The sequence below is a fragment of the Gorilla gorilla genome, chromosome 16 (genome assembly GCF_029281585.2).
Source record: "Gorilla gorilla gorilla isolate KB3781 chromosome 16, NHGRI_mGorGor1-v2.1_pri, whole genome shotgun sequence".
In the NCBI taxonomy this organism is placed as follows: Eukaryota; Metazoa; Chordata; class Mammalia; order Primates; family Hominidae; genus Gorilla; species Gorilla gorilla.
The window spans coordinates 74294395-74320036 of record NC_073240.2 but is presented as its reverse complement, the minus strand read 5'-3'; the positions used below and the strand labels follow the sequence as shown (position 1 = coordinate 74320036).

At 40.0% G+C, this 25642-nt stretch overlaps 1 protein-coding gene across 2 annotated transcripts in view; it reads right to left on the bottom strand.

Moving 5' to 3' along the window:
* REC114 (REC114 meiotic recombination protein) overlaps positions 1-24705 on the bottom strand; it is a 106190-nt gene extending 81485 nt beyond the window's left edge. For both annotated transcript variants that reach the window (XM_004056457.4, XM_019011041.4), the window contains exon 1: positions 24519-24705. In XM_004056457.4, coding sequence (XP_004056505.1) covers positions 24519-24677 — 159 coding nt within the window. In that variant the 5' untranslated portion in view covers positions 24678-24705. The remainder of the gene's footprint in view (positions 1-24518) is intronic.
* Between the last annotated feature and the right edge of the window lie 937 nt (positions 24706-25642).

Below are 25642 nucleotides of genomic sequence, written 5' to 3'. Positions count from 1 at the left end.
CCAGGAAAAAAAAAAAAGATTCCTGAGCCTCCAGAAGGAATGCAGTCCTCCTGACACCTTGATTTTAGCTCAATAAACCCATTTCAAATTTCTGACCTCTAGAACTATAAGCTAATGTTTGTGTTGTTTTAAGCCACTAAGTTTATAGCTTGTTACAGCAGCACTAAGAAATTAGCACAGACGCTAATTCTCCAAGTTGATCTATCCAATCCCAATCAAAATTCCAAATTTTTCAAGAAATGCAAGAGTCCAAAGAGACTATATGCCAAGCATTTAAGTCAGTGAGTTAACAATAGCAAAGTATCCACTATGTACTGATCCCTCTTATAATATGGAGAACAAAAAAGACATAGAAAGTCTCTGAACTTGAACTTCGTTAATTCTTCATTCAACAAATATATGATTGCAGTATCACTGAACAAAACACAGATCCTCATCCTAATGGAGCAAGTGTGAAATGGTGATGCAGAGCAAGAGTACAGACAATAAACAACAAATATAATTAGTGACATACCAAAGGTGGGATGTTGGGAGCAGTACACTGCAGGTGCTGGCAATAAAGCAATGCTTGGCCTGTAGAGAATTTATAAACAAGTAAAAAGCTGACTAAAATCAGTTTATTACCACCATGTGCCAGTAATTCTAATCAATGTCAGTGATAAAAATACTCCTTCCTGAAAAAAACATTTTGTTGGTCTAAGTTCCAAATAATTACTGCAGTTACTGCTGAGTTTAAATAATATATATGTAAGCTTCAAAATATCAGATTTGTTATTTATTCTTAAATTGTTGTCTACATATAAGTTCATTGGGGAAACTCCCAGTTACAGCTAACCCCCATCCATGCAAACTTAGGCACATAAACTTGTTTCAAAAGCAGTGCACCAGGCTTTGTTAAACCTGAAGGCTGCTTAACATGAAGTTCTTAATCCAACCCCTTCTTAGGATGCAGTTGGCTTTTCCATCCCTGTGGTACTACATTCTTGTGCATTTAAATGACAGATTCAAAATAAAACAAAGATAGCACAGTGATTGTAAAGACCAAGAAACAACTTGAGGCACTCCAATTCTGTCATTTTTATGGGACCTTTTGGTAACTGTCTAAAATTTAAAACACCGTTGTAAGTGTAAATAGCAAGATGTAACTTATTTAATAAGTGCAAATTTTAGTTCACAAAATATTTTACTAAATTTGAACAATATCTTTAACATTGAAATTTATTCTCTTCAAATTAAGTGTTTTGAAACTAAAGAACATTAAGAGGGGATAAAACATATCAGCAATTTTATTAACAGTTGCGTAAATTGTACCTTTTGGAAATGCTTAGGTTTCTGTTGTTGTTGTTGTTTTCCTTCCCCCAGAGGGAGTCTTGCTCTGTCACCCAGGCTAGAGTGCAATGGCACCATCTTGGCTCACTGCAACCTCTGCCTCCCAGGTTCAAGTGATTCTCCTGCCTCAGCCTCCTGAGTAGCTAGGATTACAGGTGCATACCACCACACTTGGCTAATTTTTTGTATTTTTGGTAGAGATGAGGTTTCACCATGTTGGCCAGGCTGGTCTCAAACTCCTGACCTCGTGATCCACCTGCCTCGGACTCCCAAAGTGCTGGGATTACAGGTATGCGCCACCGAACCCAGCCGGAAATGCTTAGTTTTACTTAAAAAAACTTCACTTATTAGTTAATGAACAATTACATAAAATATCAGTCTGTAACTGCAGAATCCAAGTTCAAACAGTTAACTAGATATAAAAACAATTGGTGGCCGGGTGCGGTGGCTCATGCCTGTAATCCCAGCACTTTGGGAGGCCGAGGTGGGCAGATCATGAGGTCAGGAGATTGAGACCAGCCTGACCAACTGGTGAAACCCCATCTCTACTAAAAAAATTAAAAAATTAGCCAGGCCTGGTGGTGTGCACCTGTAGTCCCAGCTACTCAGGAAGCTGAGGCAGAAGAATCGCTTGAACCCGGAAGGCAGAGGTTGCAATGAGCTGAGATCGCGCCACTGCACTCCAGCCTGGGTGACAGAGCGAGACTCCGTCTCAAAATAAAATAAAATAACACAATATAAAATAAAATAAAAACAATGGGCTAAATAGTTGTGGATTTTTTTTTCCTGCCTTATACTGTATTTTTCCTATTTATTTGGCATAATTATTATAACAAAACTCAGTAAGAGAAAATGTCCGCTGCATAATATTTTTCATTTAACTTGATTAATTCTGAAAATAATTTCATCATTCAGGCGAAGAAGATGTTAAAAAAATATTCATTCTAGGTGTCAGATGTTCTAGGCACATCACTGAACATAGCAAATAAAAAAATTATCTAGTATATGAGATAATGCTAAGAGCTAGGGAAGAAATAGAGCAGGGCAAGTGGAATCAAAGTGCAAAGACAGGACACAGATGTTACAATATAAATAGAGAGGTTAAGGTAGGCATCTGAGAAGGTGAGGCTTGAGCAAAGACCAAAGGTATGAAAGTTAACCAGATAGCTGGGGGAGGAGAATTCCAGGCTTATGATTTTTCAGATGTCTGTTGCAATCCCTCATCCAAAAGGTCTACATAATGTGTTCATATAGTTAGAAAATATCCATTTTAAGAACTTCCAAGGGGTTCAAGAAAAAATCGTAGCTTCATTGCATCCCTGAAGTCTTCTCTTTCCAAGTCCAATCCAAATGCCATTCACCTTTCCTTAAGCAATTATTAAGACCAGCATCTGGCAGGGGACAGTGACTCACACCTGTAAGCCCAGCACTTTGGGAGGCCGAAGCAGGCAGATCACATGAGGTCAGGAGTTTGAAACCAGTCTGGCCAAGATGGCAAAACCCTGTCTCTACTAAAAATACAAAAATTAGCTGGGCATGGTGGTGGGTACCTGTAATCCCAGCTACTCAGGAGGCTGAGGCAGGTGAATCTCTTGAACCCGGGAGGCAGAGGTTGCAGTGAGCTGAGATTGCACCATTGCACTCCAGACTGGGCAACACAGCGAGACTCCATCTCAAAAAAAAAAAAAAAACCAAAAAAAAAAAACCACATCATCCAAGAGAGCCAGAAGGGTGGATTGAGGTCTCAGGGTCCACAAAAAAAGAGCTAGTAGGATGTTTTCCCCCTACAGGAGAAAGGAGGTACTAAGCAAGGAGCCCTGAGGCAAAGACAATGCTGCAGTTCTTGTGAGAGAGCCTAGTCCCTAGAAATTGGTGGACCTCGTGAAGATGGGCAGACCAGACTATGTGCTCTGAAGTTCCTAGCGGTCTCTCAACCTCCAAGGAGTCACAAAGGAGTTGGCCAACTTAACTCAGTCCTTCCTACTTCTCTACAGGAGGCCCACAGCACTGTGACTTCTGCATCTCCCAACACTCACCACCTTAAAGTGTCCACTCTTGGAGATGACACCCAGGAGTGAAAAGACCCATAAGTTAGACAAAGGAAAATAGCTACATACCCAACGGGCTAAAGCAATGAAGAACAACAGAAAACCCAAAACACGAGGCTCCCGGGGGAACAAGCTGCTAGAGGAGACTGACAACAGCTTGAACTAAATAATAACTATAATAATAATAAATATATATTTCTGTATTTCTTATTACATAATGATAAATATAATTATTCACACTTGAGAATCTTGAAGCTAAAACTATTTTATGAATACAAATTTCAATAGCTAATTGAAGAATTGGATGGACACTATTGAAGCCAAATTAATAGTTTAAAAGAGCAAGCAGGAGAAAAATAGAGCAAAACTAGGAGAAAGAAATCATGTGTAACAATACAAGATACACGGAGCAAAGATTCAGATCCAGGAGAAAAAATGTTAGTGAGAGGGGCTAAAGTAGAGGGAGAAAAAAAGACTGAGGAAAGGAACCGATTGAAAAAATAATAGAATGAAATATTCTACAACTGCAGAAAGAAGTGAGACTGAAGATAGAAACGGTTTAAGTTCCAGGTGTTAATGGGGATGGGGGTTTTAAAAAAATCAATAACTAGACATATCCTGATTAAATTCCTGAATTCCATGGATAGAAGAAGATCTTAAAAGCCTCTAGTTAAAAACAAAAACATCCTCCAACACCGAAGGAGTCTAGCGAACCAACTCCTTTTTTTTTTTTTTTTTTTCCTTTTCCTGTCACCCAGGCTGGAGTGCAGTGGCACGATCTTGGCTCACTGAAACCTCTGCCTCGTGGGTTCAAGTGATTCTCCTGCCTCAGCCTCCCAAGTAGCTGGGACTACAGGCATGCGCCACCATACCCAGCTAAGTTTTGTATTTTTAGTAGAGATGGGGTTTCACTATGTCGGCCAAGCTGGTCTCAAATTCTTGACCTCAAGTGATTCACCCACCTGGGCCTCCCAAAGTGCTAGAAGAATTACAGGTGTGAAGCACAGCGCCCAGCTTAACTCATTTTTTAAGTGGTAAATGAAGAGAAAGAATCAAGAATTTATCCTAGCTCTGCTATAAAAACCAACCACCGGGTAACCTCTAATAGATAAGGGGATGTTTTTCTTTACAGAAATATTCCAGATGATATATAAGGAAAATACAGGAAAATCCAACCTGAATTTGACAAAGCCTCTAGATTCAATGACCAGTTCACAAGAAATACAGAGCACAAAGGATCACAATAAACTGCACCACAGAGATGGCGGTCAGCAAAATCCAGACTGAGAAATTCTGTAGAACAACCTGATTTCTTAAACTGCAAGGAAGACAGAGAGGTGAGGTCAGGGAAATACTGCAGAGAAACCTAAAAATTAAAAGATACACCAATCAATCACAATTTTTGGCCATGTTTAAAAGAATTATGACACTTGTAAGACTACTTGAAATTTGAACACTGATAATATTATGAAATTGTTAATTTTGGAGTATTATGGTTATGCTTTTTTAAAGTCTTTTCTTTTAGAGATATGAACTGAAATAATTACTGATGAAATGATATCACGTCTGGGATTTGCTTCAAAATAACATGATGAGAAGGAAGTGGATAGGGTATAGATGAAATTAGACTAGCTGTAAGTGGTAAATTTTTTTTTTTTTTTTTTGAGACGGAGTCTCACTCTGCTGCCCAGGCTGGAGTGCAATGGCACGATCTTGGCTCAGGGCAAGCTCTGTCTCCCAGATCCACGCCATTCTCCTGCCTCAGTCTCTTGAGTAGCTGGGACTACAGGTGCCCACTACCACACCCGGCTAATTTTTTGTATTTTTAGTGGAGATGGGGTTTCACCGTGTTAGCCAGGATGGTCTCGATCTCCTGACCTCGTGATCCGCCCGCCTCGGCCTCCCAAAGTGCTGGGATTACAGGCGTGAACCACCGCACCTGGCCCGAGTTGGTAATTCTTAAAGCTAGATGATGCATACGTGTATCGCTATATTATTCTGTCTACCTTTGATTATGCTTGAAATGCTTTAGAATACAAATTGTTAGAGGCTTCCATGTTCTTTGTTGACTCGGTAGAATCAAGGTTAAGAAAAGCATTCAGCTTACCACAAAGGACAACGATACTGTATTTAGGATTTGAATATAATGTCCTAATTCTACCGAGACATTCCAATATCATAACACCTAACATAATCCAGGTATCTGAGAAAAAAAAATTGCTTATTTCTGGCCCTGGGGAAATACCTTTAATGACTGATAACTTTATACTACTGGCATGTTCACATTAACACAATATGGAAAGCTTAAAGAAAAACGTTGGCTGGGCGCGATGGCTCACACCTGTAATCCCAGAATTTTGGAAGGCTGAGGTGGGTGGATCACAAGGTCAGGAGTTCAAGACCAGCCTGGCCAAGATGGTGAAACCCCATCTCTACAAAAAATACAAAAATTAGCCGGGCACGGTGGTAGGTGCCTGTAATCCCAGCTACTAAGGAGGCCGAGGCAGGAGAATCGCTTGAACTCGGGCAGCAGAGGTTGCAGTGAGCCGAGATCGCACCACTGCACTCCAGCCTGGGTGACAGAGTAAGACTCTGTCTTTAAAAAAAAAAAAAAGAAAGAAAGAAAAAGAAAAAGAAAAAAAGAAAAATGTCATCTCTAATGACCAAATCATAACAGAAGACATTAATGTTAAGGGGTCACAGAGAACATATATAAAGTTTACATCTTCTCTTCGTTCCAGTTGCCAGTCTAAACGTAGCTTAACATTGACATCAACATGACCTCCGCCTATGGCGGTATGTTGCCATCAACACAGCAGCACACACAGCTTTATTTGGAATCTCCCTATCACAAGCTTATACATCAGTTAAATAACAATAGCACAACCTATATATTGGTTAAACAGAGAATCTTCTCAAAATTTACATGCATGTGTTTGTGCAAGTCACTACTATAAGAAAAATCTAACATCAGGTAGAAAAAAGTCAAGAGTATGAAAATACAGAAAAGTATTCCAAATGTGCTTACCCTAAATTATATCTACATGAAAGGTGAAAATAGTATTATTATTCAGATTGTGATGAATTAAAGTATGTACTAGATTAAGGGTTTTGTTTTCTGCTTTTAAGACACCTCAAAAAGTGTCACAGCTTTATATATTGGCTCAAGTTGCTATTTTATGCACTATAAAATATGAAAAATGTGCAAAATTGCTAAGTAGGCTATCAACTGCCTTCCCACTGACTCTTGGTAGCAAGAGTCTCATAAATTATTTCAACAAACTTGTAGAGTGTATTATGCTAATAAAAGTGGTCCTGCCAAATACCAATTACCAGACAATAAAATTCAGCATTTTTTGGTGTTTCACAGAAATACAAAGTTTTCACTGTAACAATAAAAAAAAAACAATAGCAATAACACGCAGACCTTCCCACCACCAAAAAAGTAATCATATATAGAGAGAACTTTTTCTTTTACAATGTACAAAAATTATCTCATGTATCAAAGCATGAGATGTAATTCCCCTACTTTTACCACATATCCCTAAGATTATTGATCATGAAATTATCCAGTCTTTTTAAACCCAATTACTAGAATTAACTTCATCACCTCTATCAGTAGCCATAAATAGACTACATTTACTCAAAACACTTTCCATGTAACAGAAGAATTATCAGTAGCCATAAATAGACTACATTTACTCAAAACACTTTCCATGTAACAGAAGAATAAGTTCCTTATGTCTTTGAAATTACCAGTCAAGGCCACTCTGGTTATTTCTATAACAAATACTCCCACAACATTTCTCCGACATGTTTAAAATATCCTTTAAACATTTCCCAGACTACTAAATCTGATAAAATTACTAACTATACCAGAAAGTGGTACTTCCCATTATCAAACCTATCCTAGGTCTCTGCAACTCTCACACTCACCTTTGGTATCTTCATAGGCACACTCTTCTATTCATTCACAAAGCGCACTTAAGCTCATAACAGTTCCAGTATTCAAATTATATTTCAAATTTGAGTTAAGGAAACACCTTACTTTATTTCTCAGATACAGTGCTGTCATTTGTGAAGTCAAAAACACCCTATATTGAAATAAGCAGGTACTTGAGCTTAATTGGCTAGCTCTTTAAGTAGAGATGCTTTAACCATCTCTAAACAGAGCCTTGCATAGTGTCTGGCACATAGTGGGTAGAGAATAAATCCTAAAAATGAATGAATTTTAATACTCTTGGGTCTCATTCTAAACTGTAACTTCTTAGACTCCTTAAACCAGTAAGCTGAAAAAAACTTCAGTTATTTGTCCAGATAAATTCTACCTTAAATCATGTTTAATAAACAAGCCATAGCCTCTATGAAAACTATGTCTGTTACACAATAAAATTAAGATTTTGTTTACTGAAGAAAGAGAACAAAGACTGGTCCCAAGTTGGAAACATTTATAAACTAATGCTTTAGAACAACTAATAATTTTGTCATAGAAAAAAAACATTAGAACATCAGTTATAAGGTTCTTCCTCAAAACCCCATGCACTCTACAATGTACATGACATAATTCAATTAAACATAACCAAAAGTAAAACAAATTTCCATGTCAGTCAGGTGTAGCTTACAGCATGCTGCAGAAATTAACAACCCCCAAAAGCAAAGGTTTCTCACTTACATTACCTATCCACCCTTATTCTACCTGTCTTCATACTCTACTTCACACCGCCTATGTTTTCACTGCAGGACCTAGGCTAAGAGAGAAGCCAATATCTGCAACACTGGCGAAGAAAAAGAATAAGATGAATCATGCACTGGTTCTTAAAGCTTCTGCCCATGACAGTTGGTTCTGCTCACATTTCATTGGCCAAAACCAGTCATATAAAAAACTTAACTTCAAGAGGCCAGGAATATAAAATCTGAGCATATTTGGTGAACAGCACTAATGACTACTACTTTATAAAAGACAATATCTGGAATTACAGCTAGGATTAAATTCCAGTTTTGCCATTTAGAAGCGTATTTAATTAGGGCCGGGCGCGGTGGCTCATGCCTGTAATCCCAACACTTTGGGAGGCTAAGGCGGGTGGATCATTTGAGGTCAGGAGCTCAAAAACAGCCTGGCCAACATGGTGAAACCGTCTCTACTGAAAAAAACACAAAAATTAGCCAGGCGGTAGTGGCAGGCAACTGTAATCTCAGCTACTCAGGGGGCTGGGGCAGGAGAATCGCTTGACCCTGCGAGGTGGAGATTGTGGTGAGCCAAGATTGCACCACTGTACTCCAGTCTGAGTGCCAGAGTGAGACTCTGCCTCCAAAAAAAAAAAAAAAAGAAAGAAAGAAAAAAGAAAAAACGAAAAAGTATACTTAATTACCGCATCTGTAAAATGTAAAATAAAAATTGTAATACTACCTTATAGGATCATCTGAAAGATTAAATGGTATGTGAGATCAGATGCTTAGCAGAATGTCTGGCCTTCATTCCTTCAATTAATATTTTGGGGGCATCTGCCAAGCAGTGTTCTAGGTATTAACATACAATAATTACTCATTAAATAGTTGTTTTTGTTATTCCAACCAGGGACTCAAAGAATAAGTCTTCATTTCTTAGCAGTCTCTAGATTCAGAAGAGAGCTGTGTGGCAGACTGCCAGTTACCCTCCAATATCCATTTTTCCTTCTTATGGGGTAATAGAACCCTTAGTTTTTTTAGCTAGACATATGAACTTGTGGAATACAGACCATATATACCAGCTGCCCGTGCAGCTAGGATGGCCACAGGTCTAAGTTCTGGCCACTGTGTTCTAGGAAAGTGTCGTGGTGGCTTACAGGAAACTTCCTTAAGAGAGAGCAATCATATACCTTTGTCGATTTCTTTATCCCCTCCTCCACAAGCTGTCTAGGATACTGATTCTATCTCAGACTGTGAGACCATGGCCATGCACAGCAGAGAACAAAGAAGGAGCCTCAGTACCTATCACTATAGTGCCACACCAGCTGTGGACTTTTATGTGGAAAATCATAAACTTTCATCTTATTTAATCCACTGTTATATGTCACTCAGAGCCTATCTTAATCCTAATACAAAATATTACCTGTTAACTCTTCAAAAAAAGCATGCTACATGAAAGAATAATAACTCTTGATGATATTCCTACATCTGCATATGAGAAGATAACTAATGCAGTAAGTGTCAGTGTATGGCAGAAGAAGCAATGGCTTGAGGAAAACCTGAGTTTTAGAATTCGTTCTTCCACTTCCTATGTTACCTACCCTTTGGCAAACTATTTACCCTAATTAGACCTCAGCTTTTTGTCTATAAGATGGTAATGAGACCCAGGAAGTCTTAATGTGAGAATTAAATGGAAAAATGTTTATGAAAATACTTTGTAAATTGAAAGTTCCATATAGTATCAGTACCACTTTGTCAATTGTCCCCTCTTCCCTACCACCCTTTCTTCAGAATTGGGCCATGAAGACTGATTACAACTCATAGAATCAATTAGAGAGCCACCCCAGAAGTTGATTCAGTAGGCCTAGCACAGGAACAATGAAGCTGCATTTTCAAGAAGCACCCCAAAAGACTGATGAAAGTTGTCTGCTCACCAGGAGGAATCTTGGCTCCAGTGATCAAGCCCCACCTATCCTTGTAATCCTGTACTCAAGTAACATAATATTTTAAGACTGTGTGAAGCACACAGTTCCATAGCATCTCTAATGCCTAGTTGAATGTCAAGTACTTAGCAGATAATTTAATAATGCTTTGTTTGATGACCTCCAGTAGAAAAACAAAGTGGAACTGAATCAAAAGACTCACTATAGACTTCCTCTTCTGGCCAACGGGAATTAACAAGTAATTCCTTAACAGGTTATTTCATACCTCCTAACTGAAATAAAAAACTGAACAAATCAAAGGAAGCAACAGCTCTCAAGTCAATAGGTATCACGTAATAAAGGATGTAATTCCTGAGAAATGACAGAAAATGAAGGAAGTGAGCCCTTACCACTGCCCCAGGTTACTTCTTGGCGCGAGTTTCCAGGTCAGAGTGCAAGGATGATAAACCCAGGCAGAGCCTGGTGAGGTCTCATTGAGTTGAGGAGATGAAGCTTCGAGTCCTAGGAGGTCAGTGCAGCTACAGTTTGCAAGACAAAACACCAGAGAAGAGAGACCTTTACAAAGGGAGAACTCTAGACACTTGCAGAACCTCCTCCTCTGCTTCAGCTGAGTACTGATCAACATATATATATGCGTAAGGAAACTGCCAGAGGGTGGGGAAAGGACCACCTGAAAGAATTTAAGGGAATAATCCCCAGAGCTCACACAGGACAGGGAATAGTGCCTGTTCTTAGTAGAGAAAACAATTTACATTGAGTAGAATATTCAAGAGCTTTGCCTCAGAAGCGGAAAAAATTAGCCCTAGTCCCAGCCACTCTGGTCCCAGCTGACAAAGCTTAAAAGCAAGACTTGAAAGGATCAAACTGTTTCCAAATAACTTATCTGGAAAAAAAAAAAAAAAGCTTAGAAATATAGAAATACAAAAATACCCTGTACCCAACAAAGTAAAATTCCCAACATTAGGCCTGCAATAAAAAATTATCAAGCATACAAAGAACCATTTTACTATTTTAAATTTTCCTTAAAAACAAATTTAAAAACTGTTATTTTTGTCATTTTTATCCTGTGTGTTAATCTCAAAATTCTTCATTCACATAATTGAATTGCTACATTCCATATAAGATATTAACACTTTTAAGGCAAACAGCATAGAGCTTAGAAGCACAGATTTTACAGACAAGAAAAGGAGGGTCTAAATTCCTTCTTTTCAGCTTATCTTTGTGTTCCTGGGAAAGCCACTGAACCTGAGTTTCAGTTCACTTATCTATAAAATGGGTATAATAATATTTGCTTCATAGGGCTCTTGTAAAAAATATACCAAAGCAAATGATAAATAATAGCTATCATTTAATAATTAACACATTATCATAAGGAAAATTACCACACCATACATTCAAACATTTACTGAGCACCTATCATATACTTGGTATTATGTAGGCTCTAGGAATACGAAAGAAAAAAGAACACTGTTGAGAAGATCCAAAATATATCTTATGTTGAATCCACATTTAAAAGTTCATTTCAAGTACAAACTTCACATTCTATTTCTTAATTTCTAAGTAGGGCAATTATTTTAAGTTCCTCCTATAAAAAAAGGATTTTTTTCCCTTTGAAAGGAAAAAAAAAAATCTAAGAAGTTGTCAGGTTCAACCAATTAGGGCATGTCTGAGAAATCCTTGAAATCTGAAAAACATGGTAAAACTTTAAAAGCAACCTGCAATTAACATCACCTTTCAAATTAGTCTACTTATTAGTAGACTAAATTATATTCAGACATAAAATACATAAAATGGACCAATCTGTTATTATATCTTTTCAGAAAGGCTGAGCCAACAGATGTAAGGAACTAACATTTGCTCATTCCACTTAAATGACGACAGATGGCTTAAATATTAACCCTATTAATAAAACATTTGCATAGTCATTATGAATCTGATTGCCTTACCTCATAACTCTATAAATTCATTTTATCAATTTTACTATATGGCTATCATTTCATTCAAGATATTCTAAACCCCTGCCTCTCAAAGTGTGGTCCTTGAACCAACAGCATCTGTGTCACCTGGGAGCTTGTTAGAACTAGAATCTCATTCCCCATACCAGACCTATTCTGACTGAGTCAGAATTTGCATTTTTAACAAAACCCCCAGATGATTTCTATGCACATTAAGGTCTGGGTAGCACAGCTCTAAACCACTGGGTTTTCAGTGTGCATGCGTGTGTTTCACAAAGTTTATTTGCTTCCGAATTGTGTTTATCTCTAGACAGTGTCTTTTAACAAGATTAATTCAATTCAAAGAAGTAAATCAAATATACATAATGAAGTATATTATTCTATAAAATATATTAGATATTTTATACATAACATTCTTTCTGTCTCAGAATTGATCTTCCCTCTCAACTAGGACTTCGAGTCTTAGGAGTCTTGTTGTACTATTCAGTTTTTCTCTTGAGTTGACATTTTTGTCTCAGCATACAGAGCCATTGCGATGAACGTTTTCTCTGTAATTAAACAGCTATAGAGAACAGTACCAGGAGAACAGATTCTCCTATAATCAGAAAAAAATCAAAGAACTCAAAATAGGTTCAACCAAGATTGAATTGGAAAGTTCCCTAAAGAAAAAACAACTAGAATGACTCTATCCTCCACAATAATATATTTTTATGCTTTACCTAACCTCTTTTTTTACTGCAGGTACCACATATTTTTAAAATAAAAAATTCACATGAGACTTAGAGAGTACAGTTCTTTAGATGGCTCATCTTTTATTATTATTATTGCACAATAGGCCCAGTGCCCATAAAATAGAACAAATCTTGTTTTCTCTTTCGTTTTTTCCAAAAAAAAAATGACAGACCTAGGCTGAAACTGATCACAGCGGGTAGGATGGTTCGGCACAGATTCAAAGGAAGGTACAAATGTTCAGTTTTCAAAAGCACTGCAAAAGCCAACCTCATCTCTTGTCACTGTAGCTGTGGCTTTATGCCAAACATCTGAAAACTGTTAAAAGCACTGTTCCTTATAAGCAATTATGAAGAGTTTTGCAAAGAGAAGTAAAAAAATTGTAATAACAATCAACTCCTTAGAATGGTCAAATGTCCTGGCCTCTGGGTTGCAGGATAAGAATTTAAGAATTATTCAGCTGCACCCAACACAGATGCTTTAGGAGAAAGGGTTTAAAGTGTTTTATGAGAAGGTATCAAGGAACCTGTGGAGCAGTCTCAAAAATTAAATATGTCACCAAACATTCCCAGCTTTTTATAAGATCCAATTATAGGTCAGTCATCCTTATATTTAACTCTTCTTCACCTCATTTTGTATTTCAGCCTATATCATTTCTCAGGATACAGGGTTTCAAAACAGTACAACTAGGAATTTAATGTCTTTTTTGTGGTCCTAGATATACTGATTTCAATCTTGAAGGAGTGCCCCTGGCTCTAATATTCTAGAATGTGGTGAATAATTCATTGTGCCCTTTCTCTAATCATACTCACAGCCAAGCCTCTCAGAAGAACTGTCTGTGCACATTGGCTACACTTCCTCACCCATCAGCCATTCTTTACCCTACTCCTATCTGGCTTCCACTCCCTTCACTCCACTTAAATTTCTCTTGGTAAAGACCATTAAGGATGTTCACACTGCTGAATGGAATAGATATCCCTTAGTCATCATGTTTCTTCATTTTGCAGCATCATTCAACAAAGTTAATCAATCACTCTTTCCCCTGGAAATAACTCTCTTTAGCACTGATAAACCTCCATTCTCTTGGGTGCTTCTCAACTCTCTGTCCCTTGTCAATCTTTTATTTATTTATTTATTTTATTTATTTTTGTTTGTGTTTTCTTTATTATACTTTAAGTTCTGGGGTACATGAGCAGAATGTGCAGGTTTGTTACATAGGTATACACGTGCTATGGTGGTTTGCTGCACCCATTAACCTGTGGTCTATATTAGGTATTTCTCCTAATGCTATCCCTCCCCCAGCCCCCAACTCCCCTACAGACCCCGGTGTGTGATGCCCCCCACCCATGTCCATGTGTTCTCATTGTTCAATTCCCACTTATTAGTGAGAACATACAGTGTTTGGTTTTCTGTTCTCGTGTTAGTTTGCTGAGAATGATGGTTTCCAGCTTCATCCATGCCCCTGCAAAGGACATGAACTCATCCTTTTTTATGGCTGCATAGTATTCTGTGATGTATATGTGCCACATTTTCTTTATCCAGTCTATCATTGATGGGCATTTGGGTTGGTTCCAAGTCTTTGCTATTGTGAACAGCGCCGCAATAAACATACATGTGCATGTGTCTTTATAGCAGAATGATTTATAATCCTTTGGGTATATACCCAGCAATGGGATAGCTGGGTCAAATGGTATTTCTAGTTCCAGATCCTTGAGGAATTGCCACACTGTCTTCCACAATGGTTGAACTAATTTACACTCTTACAAACAGTATAAAAGTGTTCCTATTTCTCCACATCCTCTCCAGCACCTGTTGTTTCCTGACTTTTTAATGATCATCATTCTAACAGGCATGAGATGGTATCTCATTGTGGTTTTGATTTGCATTGCTCTAATGACCAGTGATGACGAGCTTTTTTTCATATATTTGTTGGCTGCATAAATGTCTTCTTTTGTACATATCCTTCGCCCACTTTTTGATGGGGTTGACTTTTTCATGTAAATTTGTTTAAATTCTTTGTAGATTCTGGATATTAGCCCTCTGTCAGCTGGATAGATTGCAAAAATTTTCTCCCATACTGTAGATTGCCTGTTCACTCTGATGATAGTTTCTTTTGCTGTGCAGAAGCTCTTTAGTTTAATTAGATCCCATTTGTCAATTTTGGCTTTTGTTGCCATTGCTTTTGGTGTTTTAGTCATGAAGTCTTTGCCCATGCCTATGTCCTGAATGGTATTGCCTAGGTCTTCTTCTAGGGTTTTCATCGTTTTAGGTCTTATATTTAAGTCTTTAATCCATCTTGAGTTGATTTTTGTATAAGATGTAAGGAAGGGATCCAGTTTCAGCTTTCTGCATATGGCTAGCCAGTTTTCCCAACACCATTTATTAAATAGGGAATCCTTTTCCCATTGCTTGTTTTTGTCAGGTTTGTCAAAGATCAGATGGTTGTAGATGTGTGGTGTTATTTCTGAGGCCTCTGTTCTGTTCCATTGGTCTATATATCTGTTTTGGTACCAATACCATGCTGATTTGGTTACTGTAGCCTTGTAATATAGTTTGAAGTCAGGTAGCTGATGCCTCCAGCTTTGTTCTTTTTGCTTAGGATTGTCTTGGCTATGCAGGCTCTTTTTGGTTCCACGTGAAATTTAAAGTAGTTTTTTCCAATTCTGTGAAGAAAGTCATGGTAGCTTGATGGGGATAGCATTGAATCTGTAAATTACTTGGGGCAGAATGGCCATTTTCATGATATTGATTCTGCCTATCCATGAGCATGGAATGTTTTCCCATTTGTTTTTGTCCTCTCTTATTTCCTTGAGCCGTGGTTTGTAGTTCTCCTTGAAGAGGTCCTTCACATCCCTTGTAAGTTGGATTCCTAGGTATTTTATTCTCTTTGTAGCAATTCTGAATGGGAGTTCACTCATGATTTGGCTCTCTGTTTGTCTGTTATTGGTGTATAGGAATGCTTGTGATTTTTGCACACTGATTTTATATCCTGAGACTTTGCTGAAGTTGCGTATCAGCTTAAGGAGATTTTGGGCTGAGACGATTGGGTTTTCTAAATATACAACCATGTCATCTGCAAACAGAGACAATTTGACTTCCTCTTTTCCTATCTGAATGCCCTTTATTTCTTTCTCTTGCCCGATTGCCCTGGCCAGAACTTCCAATACTACGTTGAATAGGGGTGGTGAGAGAGGGCATCCTTGTCTTGTACCAGTTATCAAAGGGAACGCTTCCAGTTTTTGCCCATTCAGTATGATATTGGCTGTGGGTTTATCATAAATAGCTCTTATTATTTGGAGATACAGTCTATCAATACCTAGTTTATTAAGAGTTTTTAGCATGAAGTGCTGTTGAATTTTGTCAAAGGCCTTTTCTGCATCTATTGAGATAATCATGTGGTTTTTGTCATTGGTTCTGTTTATGTGATGGATTACATTTATTGATTTGTGTACATTGAACCAGCCTTGCATGCCAGGGATGAAGCTGACTTGATCGTGGTGGATAAGCTTTTTGATGTGCTGCTGAATTTGGTTTGCCAGCATTTTATGGAGGATTTTCACATCAATGTTCATCAGGGATATTGGCCTGAAATTTTCTTTTTTTGTTGTTGTTGTGTCTCTGCCAGGTTTTGATATCAGGATGATGCTGGCCTTGTAAAATGAGTTAGGGAGGATTCCCTCTTTTTATATTGTTTAGAATAGTTTCACAAGGAATGGTACCAGCTCCTCTTTGTACCTCTAGTATAATTCAGCTGTGAATCTGTCTGGTTCTGGACTTTTTTTAGTTGGTAGGCTATTCATTACTGCCTCAATTTCAGAACTTATTATTGGTCTATTCAGGGATTCAACTTCTTCCTGGTTTAGTCTTGGGAGGGTGTATGTGTTGAGGAATTTATCCATTTCTTCTAGATTTTCTAGTTTATTTGAGTAGAGGTGTTTATAGTATTCTCTGATGGCAGTTTGCATTTCTGAGGGATCAGTGATGATAGCCCCTTTATCATTTTTTATTGCATCTATTTAATTCTACTCTTTTTGCTTTTTTGTTAGTCTGGCTAGCAGCCTATTTTGTTGATCTTTTCAAAAAACCAGCTCCCAGATTCACTGACTTTTGAAGGGTTTTTCAAGTGTCTGTCTCCTTCAGTTCTGCTCTGATATTAGTTACTTCTTGTCTTCTGCTAGCTTTTGAATTTGTTTGCTCTTGCTTCTCTAGTTCTTTTAATTGTGATGTTAGGGTGCCAACCTTAGATCTTTCCTGCTTTCTCTTGTGGGCATTTAGTACTATAAATTTCCCTCTACACACTGCTTTAAAGGTGTCCCAGAGATTCTGGTATGTTTTGTCTTTGTTTTCATTGCTTTCAAAGAACATCTTTATTTCTGCCTTCATTTCTTTATTTACCCAGTAGTCATTCAAGAGCAGGTTGTTCAGTTTCCATGTAGTTGTGTGGTTTTGAGTGAGTGTCTTAATCCTGAGTTCTAATATTATTGCACTGTGGACTGAGAGATTGTTTATTATGATTTCCATTCTTTTGCATTTGCTAAGAAGTGTTTTACTTCCAATCATGTGGTCAATTTTAGAATAAGTGTGATGTGGTGCTGAGAAGAATGTATATTCTCTCGATTTGGGGTGGAGAGTTCTGTAGATGTCTATTAGGTTCACTTGGTCCAGAGCTGAGTTCAAGTCCTGGATATCCTTGTTAATTTTCTGTCTCATTGATCTGTCTAATATTGACAGTGGGGTGTTAAAGTCTCCCACTATTATTGTGTGGGAGTCTAAGTCTCTTTGTAGGTCGCTAAGAACTTGCTTTATGAATCTGGGTGCTCCTGTATTGGGTGCATGTATATTTAGGATAGTTAGCTCTTCTTGTTGCATTGATCCCTTTACCATCATGTAATGCCCTTGTCTCTTTTTATCTTTGCTGGTTTAAAGTCTGTTTTATCAGAAACTAGGATTGCAACTCCTGCTTTTTTTTTTTTCTTTCCATTTGCTTGGTAAATTCCTCCATCCCTTTATTCTGAGCCTATGTGTATCTTTGCACATGAGATGGGTCTCCTGAATACAGCACACTGATGGGTCTTGACTCTTTATCCAATTTGCCAGTCTGCATCTTTTAATTGGGGCATTTAGCCCATTTACATTTAAGGTTAATATTGTTGCATGAATTTGATCCTGTCATTATGATGTTAGCTGGTTATTTTGCCAGTTAGTTGATGCAGTTTCTTCATAGCATTGATGGTCTTTACAATTTGGTATGTTTTTGCAGTGGCTGGTACTGGTTCATGTTTAGTGCTTCCTTCAGGAGCTCTTGTAAGGCAGGCCTGGTGGTGACAAGATCTCTCAGCATTTGCTTGTCTGTAAAGGATTTTATTTCTCCTTTGTTTATGAAGCTTAGTTTGGCTGGATATGAAATTCTGGATTGAAAATTCTTTTCTTTAAGAATATTGAATACTGGCCCTCACTTTCTTCTGGCTTGTAGGGGTTCTGCCGAAAGATCTGCTGTTAGTCTGATGGGCTTCACTTTGTGGGTAACGCAACCTTTCTCTCTGGCTGCCCTTAACATTTTTTCCTTCATTTCAACCTTGGTGTGTATCTGACGATTATATGTCTTAGGGTTGCCCTTCTCGAGGAGTATCTTTCTGGTGTTCTCTGTATTTCCTGAATTTGAATGTTGGCCTGCCTTGCTAGATTGGGGAAGTTCTCCTGGATAATATACTGAAGAGTGTTTTCCAACTTGGTTCCATTCTCCCCATCGCTTTCAGGTACACCAATCATACATAGATTTGGTCTTTTCACATAGTCCCATATTTCTTGGAGGCTATGTTTGTTTCTTTTCACTCTTTTCTCTAACCTTGTCTTCTTGCTTTATTTCTTTGAGTTGATGTTCAGTCTCTGATATCCTTTCTTCTGCTTGATCAATTCAGCTACTGATACTTGTGTATGCTTCATGAAGTTCTCGTGCTGTGTTTTTCAGCTCCATCAGGTCATTTCTGTTCTTCTCTAAACAGGTTATTCTAGTTAGCAATTCATCTAACCTTTTTTCAAGGTTCTTAGCTTCCTTGCATTGGGTTAGAACATGCTCCTTTAGCTCAGAGGAGTTTGTTATTACCCACCTTCTGAAGCCTGCTTCTGTCAGTTCATCAAACTCATTGTCCATCCAGTTTTGTTCCCTTGCTGGCGAGGAGTTGTGATCTTTTCGAGGTGAAGAGGTTTTCTGGTTTTTGGAATTTTCAGCCTTTTTGCACTGGTTTCTCCTCATCTTCGTGGATTTATCTATCTTCGGTCTTTGATGTTGGTGACCTTTGGATGGGGTCTCTGAGTAGACATCCATTTTGTTGATGTTGATACTATTCCTTTCTGTTTGTTTGTTTTCCTTCTAACAGTCAGGCCCCTCTTCTGCAGGTCTGCTGGAATTTGCTGGAGGTCCACTCCAGACCCTGTTTGCCTGGATATCACCAGCGGAGGCTGCAGAACAGGCTGCTGCCTGTTCCTTACTCTGGAAGCTTTGTCCCAGAGGGGCACCCACCAGATGCCAGCCAAAGCTCTCCTATATGAGGTGTCTGTCAGCCCCTACTGGGAGGTGTCTCCCAGTCAGGAGACACAAAGGTCAGGGACCCACTTTAGGAGGCAGTCTGTTCCTTATCAGAGTTCGAACACTATGCTGGGAGATCCACTGCTCTCTTCAGAGCTGTCAGGCAGGAACATTTAAGTCTGCTGAAGCTGTGCCCACAGCCACCCCTTCCTCCAGGTGCTCTGTCCCAGGGAGATGCGGGTTTTATCTATAAGTCCCTGACTGGGCTGCTGCCTTTTTTTCAGAGATGCCCTGCCCAGAGAGGAGGAATCTAGAGAGGCAGTGTGGCTGCAGCAGCCTTGCTGAGCTGTCTTGGGCTCCACCCAGTTGAAACTTCCTGGTGGCTTTGTTTACACTGTGAGGGTAAAACCACCTACTGAAGCCTCAGCAATGGCGGATGCCCTTCCCCCCACCAAGATACAGCATCCCAGGTCAACCTCAGACTGCTGTGCTAGCAGTGAGAATTGCAAGCCAGTGGATCTTAGGTTGCTGGGCTCTGGCATTCCAGTAGCCACTGGCGTGTGAAAAAAAAAAAAAAAAAAAAAACTCCTGCAGCTAGCTCAGTGTCTGCCCAAATGGCCACCCAGTTTTGTGCTTGAAACCCAGGGCCCTCGGTGGCGTAGGCACCAGAGGGAATCTCCTGGCCTGCTGATTGCAAAGACCATGGGAAAAGCACAGTATCTGTGCACCATTCCTCCCAGTACAGTCTCTCACGGCTTCCCTTGGCTGGGGGAGGGAGATTCCCCAACCCCTTGTACTTCCCAGGTGAGGTGATGCCCCACCCTGCTTCGGCTCACCCTCCATGGCCTGCACCCACTGTCCAACCAGTCCCAGTGAGATGAACCAGGTACCTCAGTTGGAAATGAAGAAATCACCCGCCTTCTGTGTTGATCTTGCTGGGAGCTGCAGATTGGAGCTGTTCCTATTCGGCTATCTTGTTGTATTTTCCTACTTATTTATTTATTTATTTATTTATTTATTTATTTATTTATTTATTTATTTATTTTGAGACAGAGTCTCACTCTAACAGCCCAGGCTGGAGTGCAGTGGCACAATCTTGGCTCACTGCAACCTCTGTCTCCTAGGCTCAAGGGATTCTCCTGCCTCAGCCTCCCAAGTAGCCTCGGGTTTCACCATGTTGGCCAGTCTGGTCTGAACTTCTGACCTCAAGTGATCCACCCATCTTGGCCTCCCAAAGTGCTGGGATTACAGGGATAAGCCACTGTGCCAGGCCTCTTATCAGTCTTATTTGGGGCTCTGTCCCCTCTATCCAACTTACAAATGTTGGATTACGTTTAAACTTGGTCCCAAATCTCACCTAATCCCATGACTATAAATATCACCTTTATGCTGATGACTCACACCTTTACATCTCTAGCCCAGATCTTCCTTCTGAGTCTAGACCAATATACCCAACCACCTATTCAATATCTCCACTTGGATGCTTCACAATCTTATGAAATTCAATACATCCAAAACTGACATCTTGGATTTTTCCCTCACTGTTCCTCCTCCAGTGTTTCCCATTCTTCAACCATCTACTCAGTTGCTTCTGCTAGAAACCCAGAAGTCCTTTACTCTCACCACTCATATACAATCAATCACCAAGCCTTTTCATTTTGGTCTCCAAAATATATTCCCAATATCCCTATCTCTACTGCCATGCCCTGAGTCTAAGCCATCATCATCTCTTGCCTATAACACTGCAGTAGCATTCTAAATGATCTTTCTGAATCCACTCATATTCCCCTCCAATTCCATCTTCACACCACAGCCAGAGTGATCTTTCAAAGATGAAAATGCCTCTGCTTAAAACTGTTCGGTGGCTTCCCACTGGATTTATAATAATGTTCACAAGGCACCTGCCTACATCTTCAGACAGGCTTATCTCAAGCTACCATTTCCCTTATTCTCTAAGCACCAGATTTGCTAGCCTTCTCACTATACATTACATGCTGAGGTTTTTTCAGGTATGTTGTGGCCTCTGTACATGTTGTGGGAATTTTTTTTTTTTTTGAAACAGAGTCTTGCTCTGTCACTCAGGTTGGAGTGCAGTGCCACGATCTCAGCTCACTGCAACCTCAGCCTCCCAGGTTCAAGCGATTCTCCCACCTCAGCCTCCCGAGTAGCTGGGACTACAGGCAGGCACCACTACACCCGGCTAATTTTTGCATTTTTTGTGGAGACGGGGTTTTCCCATGTTGGCCAGGCTGGTCTCAAACTCCTGACCTCAGGTGATCCGCCCGCCTCAGCCTCCCAAAGTTCTGGGATTACAGGCATGAGCCACCACACCCAGCTACCTGGGACCTTTATTCTCTTTAATTCTTCTCCTATCTACTGCTGCCCAAAATACACAAACATGTATGCATGTGTGCACACATGTGACGTACATGTATGTGTATAATCCAAAATCCCAGGTTCCTCATCCAATAGTCAAACCAGACAAAAGGGAACTGAATGACTGGCAACCCATGGTGTTAAAGCATGCCACTAGAACAAAATGATAATAAGAGCAAACCCCTAACTTAATATATACTAGGCACTATTTTAGGTGATTGACATGTATTAGCTTATGCAATGGTCAAAATAATCCTATGAAGTAGGTACAGGCACGCTTCCCTTTACCGCACTTTGCTTTATTGCACTTCACAGATATTACATTTTTTACACATTGAAGGTTTGTGGCAACCCCACATCAATCAAGTCTCTCAGTGCCATTTTTCTAACAGCATGTGTTCACTTCATGTCTCTGTATCACATTTTGGTAATTTTCACAATATTTCAAGCTTTTTCATTATTATTATTATTATATATGATGGTGATCTGTGATCAGTGATCTCTGATGTTACTACTGTAATCGTTCTGGAGTGCCACAAACCATGCCCATAGAAGACAGTGAACTTAATAAATGATATGTATATTCCAACTGCTCCAGCCACCAGCCTTTGCTCTGTCTCTCTCCCTCTCCTCGGTCCTCACTATTCTGAGACACAACAATATTGAAATCCAGCCAATTAATAACCCTACAATGGCCTCAAAGTGTTAAGGTGAAAGGAAAAATCACATATCTCTCATTTTAAATGAAAAGCTAGAAATGATTAAGCTTAGTGAGGAAGGCATGTTGAAAGCCAAAATAGGTCAAAAGCTAGACCTCTTATGCCAATTAGCCAGGTTGTAAATGCAAAGGAAAAGTTCTTAAAGGAAATTAAAAATGCTATTCCAGTGAACACAGGAATGAAAAGTGGAACAGCCTTATTGCTGAAATGGAAAAAGTTGTAATGGTCTGCATAGAAAATCAAACCAGTCACAACATTCCCTTAAGCCAAAGTCTGATCTGATTTTTTAACATATTCAAAACAGCCTTTTCTTAGAAGAAGAGGCCATCTAGGACGTTCATAGCTAAAGAGGAGAAGTCAATGCCTGGCTTCAAAGCTTCAAAGGGCAGACTGACTCTTGCATTAGAGGCTAATCCCACTGGTGACTCTAAATTGAAGCCAATGCTCATTTACCATTCTGAAAGTCCTAGGGCCCTTAGGAACTGTACTAAATCTACTCTGCCTGTGCTCTATAAATAGAACAACAAAGCCTGGATGATAGCACATTTGTTTATAGCATGGTTTACTGAATATTTTAAGCCCACTGTTGAGGCCAACTCCTCAGAAAAAAAGATTCATGTCAAAATATTATTGTTCATTGACAAGGCACCTGGTCACCCAAGAGCTTGGATAGAGATGTACAAAGAGATGAATGTTGTTTTCATGCCTGCTAACACAACATTCATTCTGCAGCCCATGATCAAGGAGTAACTGTCCGCTTTCAAGTCTTATTATTTAAGAAATACATTTTATAAGGCTATAGTTTCTGTAGATAGTGACTCCTCTGATGGATCTGGGCAGTTAATTGAAAACATCTGAAAAGGATTCACCATTCTAGATACCGTTAAGAACATTTGTGATTCATGGATGGAGGTCAACATATCAACATTAACAGGAATTTGGAAGAAGTTGATTCCAACCCTCACGGATGACTTTTGAGGAGTTCAAGATTTCAATGGAGGAAGGGACTGCAGATGTGTTGAAAGAGCAAGAGAACTAGAATTGGAAGTGAAGCCTGAAGATGGGACTGAATTGCTATAATTTTACGATAAAACTTGAAGAGATGACGAGTTGTTTTTTATGGATGAGCAAAGAAAGTGGTTTCCTAAGATGGCATCTACTCCTGGTGAAGATGCCGTGAACATTGCTGAAATGACAGCAAAGTATTTAGAATATCACATAAACTTAGTTGATAAAGCAGCAGCAAAATGTGAGAGGATTAACTCCAATTTTGAAAGGAGTTCTACTGTGGGTAAAAATGCCATTAAACAGCATTGCATGCTACAGAGCAATCTTTCCTGAAAGTTAGAGGCAATCCATGTGACAAACTGCATTGTTGTCTTATTTTAAGAAATTGCCACAGCAACCCCAATCTTGGGAAACCACCACTCTGATCAGTCAGCAGCCACTAGCATGAAGCAAGACCCTCCAGCAGCAAAAAGACTGACCTGCTGAAGGCTCAGGTGAGTGTTAGCATTTTTTAGCAATAAAGTATTCTCGAATCAAGGTATGTACATTGTTCTTTTAGACATAATTCTTTTAGACAAGTTAATAGACTACAGTACAGTGCAAACACAGGTTTTATATGCACTGAGAAGCCAAAAAGGTCGTAACTTGCTTTATTGTGATGGTCTGGAACCGAATCCCAATATTTCTGAGGGCCTGTACTATTATATTATTATCTCTATTTTAAGACAAAGTAAATAAGGTACAGAGAGGTTAAGTAACTAAAGCAAGGTCCCAGAAATTCACTGGCAACGCGAGGATTCAAATTTAGTCCTGTGTGAATGCTTGGTTATGGGATGACTCAGTTGTCCCTTCTGTAATTAGTTATTTGGATAAATAGTATATCCTCCACTAAACTAAAAACATCAATAAGGGTGAGGAGCGTTTATATCTTGCTCACTGCTCCATCCCTAGCACTCTGAATAGAGTCTAGCACATACTTGACGCTCAATAAATACACATTGCATAATTATTTTGAGACTGTAAAGGGTTCCAACCATGTCTCCTACTGCTATGTATGTATTTCCTATCTTAGTTGTCGGCCTGTCCATTCCCCAACAGGCCTGGCAGTCACTCGGTGTCCCCTCGGCATTGCTTTCGGGGCACTGGCCCTGTGTATTCGCGGAGCCTCCCCTCCTGAGGGCTGTGGGCACCTCAGGGATATTCCTGCCTTCGGGCCTCACCTTCCATGTGGGGCAGGGGGCTGTCCCAGCTTCCAGGCATGGCCCAGGTGGGTCTCTGGTGTTTGAGGGTATGCAGCGGGCGTACCGCTGCAGGGGCCACTCTGCCGCTTCTCCTCCGGTAAGCCCGAGGCGCAAGGGCACTTTTCCTGCCTCCGCCATGTCCTGCCTCACCACACGCACTGCCGGCGGGGACCTGCCAATCCGGCATCGAACCAATCAGTAAGCGGAGCGCCCCAGGGCCCACCCTCCCGTTCAGCGGAAGCCAATGGGCAGGCTCCGAAGATTCCCGCCTAGGGCATTTCCGGGCTTCGGTGTCTCTCTTGACCTTGGGCACCGAGATGGTCGCTTCTACATTGAAGGGCGGTTGTGACCCTTATTAGTGGAAGTTGATGTCGCACTTGCACAGCATTCGGGCCCACACCTTCCCTCAGGCAGCCCATCTCAACTTCTGAAGCTCTGAGTCTGAGAAGTTTCCCAAACTGCCTGACTCCCTGTAGCCTACACCCTGGGACTAGGCTGGTAGTCGAGGCTGCCTGGACACAGGCTTTTCCCTTCCTCATAGCGGCCTTTCAGAAGACAATGTCCCCGCTTCACCTAACACCCACCACAACAAAGCCCCAGTGCCACGCGCCATTCAGGAGACATGGTTGCTTCTTCATCATCCATCCTGCCGCCCGCTCGACGTTCCCTGCCACCCGACAGTCAATTTTTCACCGAAAGAGGAGCAGATGGGTGGGGGCTGCCAGCAGCAAAAGATGTGCCTGCATTCAACAGCAGATGCAATGAAACAACATTTCTGGGTGATTTATAGTCGGCAAAGCACTTACACATCTGTTATTTCCTTTATCCTCCCAACAAACTTGTAGTGAATTAAAGAAGCAAAGCAGGGATTATTACCCCCATCTGATAGATGGAGGCAAAATAAGGTCCGGTGACCAGGCGCAGTGGCTCATGCCTGTAATCCCAGCACTTTGGGACGCCGAGGTGGGCGGGTCGCCTGAGCTCAGGAGTTCGAGACCACCCTGGGCAATATGGTGAACCCCATCACTACTAAAATACAAAAAATTAGCCAGGCGTGGTGGCAGGCTCCTATAACCCCAGCTACTTGGGAGGCTGAGGCACAA